We start from the raw sequence: 6,643 nt of genomic DNA on the forward strand, positions 1-6,643 counted from the left end.
AAACAAGTTAGCAAAACAGTGGACAACATATACTTCAAGAAAATTGCTCGTTATTTTAAGTTGAAAAGGAAACCTTTGTCTGGGGCAAACCTAAAAAAATGTTTTGCGTCATCGTCCCCACAGTGAACGTTGTTTTAGATGTCAGCCGGTCACAGAATATCATGGACCGTTTCATATGTTATCAACAGTCCTGTTCAGACTCACTGTAACTTTCTGCTTGCGATGGGTAAGTCAATGTGCATTCAAAACGTTTTCTGGACCAGTTTGCCTGTCGGCAATTTTCCCCTTTTAATTTATGCTAGCGTTGTTTAAGGAGCCCTCTCCTATAAGCTACTTTCAAAAATACCATGATACTTTTTGTCCTCCAAAATTTTGCATAACCATTGCTTTTATTTTCTCTTGGGACCATTGTAAATCCCAAGAGAAAGTTGAAACAATGCTCATACAAACAAAGAGTATTACGGTATTTTTGAAAGTGGCCTAATGTTGAAGTTTCTCTTGGGACTTACAAGGGTCCCAAGCGAAAATAAAAACAATGCTTATGCAAAATGTTGGAGGACAAAGAAAGAATATTATGGTATTCTTGAGAGTGGCCAAAAGACACCTACCTTACCCGCCGCGCATAAGCATCTAAATGTAATAAACACTACAAACACTGTCATTAGATACATTTACGGTCCTTGTGATAGTGACTGGCTGTTGGTGTTACGCTCCCTATCAGTTGCCTAGAAAAGTGTCATTCCTCTTACACCTTTCGTTGCACCGTTTCCCCCACCAATAGATGGTTTTCAATCACGTGAGTTGACGGTCATTTTGGTGTACATAACAATAGAAAATATTGCGCAGAATTTGCATAAAAGTAGAGTTCAGTCCCCAAGGGAGAGGATGTCTATTGTTCTAGTACACCAAAATGGCCGCTTTGACGTCAGGTGAAAACCATCTATTCATGGTAACATGTGGTTCTGTTTTAGTCTCCTTGTCTATTTTTCCCGTCTCAACATTGTCCTCTGTACGTTCTTACTTACAGCGAAGAAGCTACTGTGCCATCATTTGAATGTCTGACCTCCCTTGTTCCCCTCTTTCTTCACAAACATAAATCAGTGAAACACAAAATTTTACTCTACTTTCTTTTTTATTATGCCAATGCACCATCTACAACATAATAAAGCACATACTTAAAGTGCAGCTTGCACTTTTACAAAAATTACCAAAATTAAGAAATTGATTCATTATACTTATCGTTATGTGCTCTTTTTCTTTAAAATGTCAACGACTATCGCTGTTTCTAATTTTGGGCCTGGCATATTTACTTACAAGCTAACTTACTTTGTATTTCTTGTTCCCCTCCTTCGATAGAAACATAACGCAGTGAAATTCTACTCTACTTTCTTTTTTATTATGCCAATGCACCATCTACAACATAACAGAGCACATACTTTAAGTGCAGCTTGCACTTTTACAAAAATTACCAAAATTAAGAAATTGATTCATTATACTTATCTTTATGTGCTCCTTTTCTTTCAAATGTCAAGACCTATCGCTGTTTCTAATTTAGGGCCAGGCATATTTACTTACAAGCAAACTTATTTTGTGTGTTTTTCTGTCTTTCTAAGAATACACGTTTCATCTTTCATCTTCACAAATCTATTACATATATTGATGGAGATGCTTTTTTGCTTTACAACCTACAGGATCCTCCAGGGATTTTTCTCAGATTAAAGGTAAACGTTTCTCAGAGATATTTGGCACTGCTATACACTTTTGCTTTGAAAGAAAGGTTTAAATACTCGGTCGAATTTTTAGGTTTACCGGGGTCTCAGTAGAAGCCATGGAAAGAAATTCTTCTCGCCAACAGTGCAATTAAACTTGAGTTAACTGGTTATAAGCAAGTCATTGTATTTGTCTTGACCATGAGATGGGGGAAGTTCTTCAGGGGGCTATAATAATAGTGTCGCCTGAGATTCTCTTATTTCCCTGCTAGTGGGGGTGCAGGCGAGCAAAGTCATGACAAGGCAGATCTTGGAGCTTTGAAAGTGAAAAACGCCTGTTCCCTGTAAGTATGTAAGCCTAATAGCGAGCAACCTAGCTTACTTTATCCGGGTTAATATGTCACTCAATAAGAAACAAACAAACAAACAAACAAATAAATAAGCAAAAGCATTAACTGGTTCAGTAGCAATCTGACTGCAATGTATATCTAAAAACCAAGAGAACTAAAGCTAAAGTTAACATATCTTAAGTACCAAAAATACTTATAGCTTAGTTACGGTAAGCGAAGCATTTGGAGACAACTGAAATCCATCAGCTTGAAGACTTGCCATGGGCACATTCTGAGTGCTTACATCCTGAATGTTTTCCCGTTCGTAAACTTCTGACGTGTCTGGCTCCTATCAACAATCAGAAAAAAGTAAGATAGCATATTTTTCATTTGTTTCATAGGTGATCTTAACAAACCAATTCAGCTCTCGAGCAAGGTCCAGCACATCCCTGCACTGTGCAGCTTGAAGCTTCTAATTTATTGTAAGACTTGCCTTGGACACATTCTGTGGGTTTTCAACATCGACGATGGTTGGTTCTTCAGCTTTTGCGGCGTTTGACCCCTGCTAAGATCAAAGTTATGATAGCATAACTTTTAAAAGTTATTTCCATACACAAATTTAACTCTGCTATGCAAGACCCAAGCACAAGTAGCTCCCATTGCAAACCTTACCGTGGACACATCCTGTGGACTTACAACATCAAGGTTGTCCAGTTCGTCATCTTCTGCTGTCTTTGCCTCCTGTGTCGTATAATAATATTTCGAATCATCCTTTTTGCCAAAGTCAAAGTAGTCCTCTTGCTCCTCCAACATATCGTCAAGTCTTTTATACAGCCGCTGAAAGCTTGGCCGTTCATCTGGGTCTTGGTTCCAACAGTCTCTCATCAAGGCGTACCTTAAAAATTAACAAAAATAGGAATTTCTTTCTTCCTGAAGGAAAATCGATCCTCATACAACCTGCCAACCCTGTTTCCCCAAAAATCATTCGTAGGTTCCTGATTCGAGCAAATTTCATTCTTTTACGTCTCATAGACCGTATTAATTAATGGAGACCAATAAATCATCCCTTTGTCCTTGTGCTAATGAAACCAACTAGCTTCTTTTGCATGAACAAAACACAAAAGAAATGTTGCTTTGGAGCGAGGCTAGTTGGTCTCATTAGCACAAAGACATAAGTTTATTTTTTGACCACCATTGATGAATATGATCTGCAGATATTTAAAATTCTTAAAGGCTTTATTTATACTAAGGTTTCTGTTCTTGTAGCGCCAAGCTTTTTTATCTACAGGCAACCGTATTTTTTGCACAAATAAAATGAATTAAATTTGTGTCTTGTATTTTTGAGTAGATCTGTGTTGATATGGAAGAAAACGAAACTAAGGCCAAGCCGACAATGGTTTTGGACCTCATTTTCCAACTGCGTCACAATTTTCAATGTGTTAAATTGCAGTGGCCCAAAACTTTTTTTTTCTGTACTTATCTTACAGTGTCTTTAAATGTAAAGTAAACATGGCTCAAGTTCAATTAGTAATAATTAGCCGAGCGGGAGTGCCCCTTAATTTATGTTGAAGTGAAGCATTCATGTCTAACTTGACTGATGCAGGAAAGTATGAAAATAGATTAACCACTCACTCTTCCTATTTATATCAAAACACTGCACCTTTTTCATAAAACTTGTTGCCTACAAGTACTTAGGAAAAATCACCTCCGTTTAACTTACACAGGGTCTGTGCACATGTCAGGTTTTTCCAGTCTGTAACCTGCTTTCAAATTCTCCAAGAGCTGTTTAATCTTCATTAGTGCGTAAGGAGACCCCCCTGTAAATGATCGACCTAATATGCATCAAGACAAATCATGAACCATAGAAAGGCGGGAGGGGGCGCTCTAATGAAAGAAATCCGAGACAAAGACTTAAGATGCAAGAGTTGAAGCAAAAATAATCTTCAACCAAGAGTTCAAAAGTTTTCCAACCGTAAATAAGAAAGCGAAGGACACATTCAGAAATGCAGATCCTATGCACAGAAAATTGGGAAGGAAGATCAAGGTCGTCTCATGGGCCTCATTCACGCGGTGGCCATATTGGCCAGAGACAATAGATTTCGTACCCCGAACCTCGAGTTAAAATGTTTGGGAACGAGTTTCGGTGGGACAAAACAAAAGTTTTTAATCCCTCGGGACTCAACATGGCCCATTTCATCCAAACCAGCATTTGTTTTCCCTTTCGCTCGCTTGCTGCTTCAGTTCCTTATTTAATCTGTTAAACCCTTGGCCATTCCTACTTACTTACTTCAATTCTTTACTTACTCATTCAGTCAGTCAATAAGTCAATTAATCAGTCATTGTATCAGTCAGTACTTTCGATGGTTGCTTAACCAGTCGGATGGCGAAACTTTGTTCCTTCCCTCATTTGTTTTACTCATTCAGTAAGTCAGCCCGCAAGCCAGTGTCGGCAGGGGTTTCGTTTGAGGCTGGAGGCCGGGCATTTCATCTAGTCATTTTCCATTCCATGTCCGGTACTTTGATGCCAATATTTGAAAGGTTTTGTTTCATTTTTTATTTCTATATATTATTTAGTTACGTTTTATAGAAAATTTGAGTGAACTCCAGCCTTGCCTGGGAAACTGATTCTTGGGTTCCAGAAACACTGGAATCCAGTGTTTCTGAATGTTCTATTAAAAACTTTCCTGGGGGGAATGTTCCCAGAACCCCCCAGGTACCTAGCGCCTTAAGCGCTCTCAAGACGCCTTGCGGCGTCAAAAAATGTCACGCCTGGTGTTTTCAGAAATATGTCCGCTATTTTACAAAACTGTCCTGTCAAAACCCCGGTGTCGGCAGGCCAACGTAAGTTGGTTAGTCAGCCAGGCGGATGGGCATCCTTCCTTTGTTCCTTTGTTCAGTCATTCAGTTAGTCCGTCATGACAATGACGGCTACGAGAACCGGCGCCACAAAACAATTGGTTTAGTTAGCAAAAACACATACTTCTGCATGCCCCGCACGTGCGTTTAACATTTTGATACACTTCCTTGAAGTTCTCGTCCTGACAATGAAGTGAAATAATCAAATTTGAAGTTACGTGCAGGAAGCTAGCATTGGACGATGAATTTTACATTTTCTCTTCAAAAACCCACACCGTTCATACCAATTTTGTTTCTGGAATGTGGATACACACTTTCATTTCCGAACGACTTGAAATCATCGCAAAATTATTGCAATAACGGGGAATAATAGTTTTAGATAAAGTTCTCGCAGCCGTCCTCGTCGCCTTCTCTTGAGGTCTCTAAACGAGTCCTTTTAACTGACACTGATCGTTATAACTGATAAATACAATTTGAAACAACTCTAAAGGTCCGGATCACAAACACTTTTGCTTTTCACTTCAGTTTCCAGCTAACAGCTCCATATGTAGTACAATATGTTAATTAAAATTTCATAAATTATCACTGACCAAGAGTTGCAATTTCCCACAGGACCACTCCGTAGGACCAACTGCAAGTAAAACAAAACAAGTTAACACCTATGCAATACATTGAATTAGGAATGCACTGGCATGTTGCATTCACTGACTCTAAAAACACCAGACTTGATACTTACACATCGCTCTTGGTGGTAAAGATCTCTTCAAAAAGTGACTCTGGGGCCATCCACTTCACTGGCAGTTTCTTCCCATTGTCTACTTTGTAGACCTCATGGTACAATTGCCGCATCAATCCGAAGTCACCAATTTTGACTTTCTTGCCGTGTCCCACCAGAATGTTCCTCGCTGCTAGGTCCCTGTGCACCAGACCCTTCTGGGAAAGATAGGTCTGTAAAAGAAAAATGATTATGGATATTGCAAGAGATTTGTGATGTAAAAGTCAGTTTTGAGGGCCCAAGGCACTGGATTCTCACAAAAATATCTTTCCTGGAAGCGAGTAGCCTCCTATCGCAGTATCTTTTTAAGGTTAATTGTTCCTCCCGCACACAAGAACGCCACATTCCTTTCCCGTTGTGAGACGTTAACCAATGATTTTTTTGTTTTATTTTTAAGAGTGTGACAAAATGAAAAAGCTGTAATAACGTCCACTGCAATTTGCAACGGAAATTTGAAGCTTGAAAATTACACGGAATTTAAGGTGAAGGTTAACTTTTCTTACCATATTGAACACGATCTCTGATTGGTTGAAAGAGGGAAAGGAATATGGGCTCCCGTGAAGCAGACTCTTGCAGGTGGGAGAAACGACTGACCCTAAAAGAGTCCGTGATAGGAGGCTAAGACCAGCAGAGATGTAACCGCCTATTTAGTGCTAATCCAATAGAAGTGCCACTCAACTTGTTTCCTTGAGGCGCATGTGCTAATCCTGGTGCCAGCACGTACCAAAGAGTTTTAATTGGGTTTTGCCGAGAAAGGGCGTTACATACATTTAAAAGAAACGTTAAAATATCATTCAAAAAAACACTAAAAAACATGATGGGGAGTAGAAAAAATAGCATATCATCCACATATGACCATCCCAAACCTCTGTTGTATGAAAAAAGTCATTACAAAAGAGCTCAAAGAAGAGTGAGCTAAGCATTGATCTTTCAAGCAGATCTGATGTTGTTGAGATGAAACCAGTTGAAACAGG

General features: G+C 39.2%; 1 protein-coding gene across 2 annotated transcripts in view; it reads right to left on the minus strand.

The window, feature by feature from the left end:
- Nucleotides 1–1,124: 1,124 nt before the first annotated feature.
- The window catches only part of LOC137990953 (fibroblast growth factor receptor 3-like), an 11,388-nt gene continuing 5,869 nt past the window's right edge, over nucleotides 1,125–6,643 (minus strand). Inside the window, exons 3-8 of one of the 2 annotated variants that reach the window (XM_068836077.1) lie at nucleotides 5,631–5,842; nucleotides 5,485–5,525; nucleotides 3,759–3,855; nucleotides 2,711–2,933; nucleotides 2,532–2,600; nucleotides 1,125–2,387 (exon numbers count right to left, since the gene is read on the minus strand). In XM_068836077.1, the coding sequence (XP_068692178.1) occupies nucleotides 2,253–2,387; nucleotides 2,532–2,600; nucleotides 2,711–2,933; nucleotides 3,759–3,855; nucleotides 5,485–5,525; nucleotides 5,631–5,842 (777 nt within the window). In that variant the 3' untranslated portion in view covers nucleotides 1,125–2,252. Of the gene's footprint in view, nucleotides 2,388–2,531; nucleotides 2,604–2,710; nucleotides 2,934–3,758; nucleotides 3,856–5,484; nucleotides 5,526–5,630; nucleotides 5,843–6,643 lie in introns of both variants that reach the window. The other variant, XM_068836076.1, reaches the window with a different exon arrangement.

The sequence above is a fragment of the Montipora foliosa genome, chromosome 2, assembly GCF_036669935.1.
Source record: "Montipora foliosa isolate CH-2021 chromosome 2, ASM3666993v2, whole genome shotgun sequence".
NCBI lineage: Eukaryota > Metazoa > Cnidaria > Anthozoa > Scleractinia > Acroporidae > Montipora > Montipora foliosa.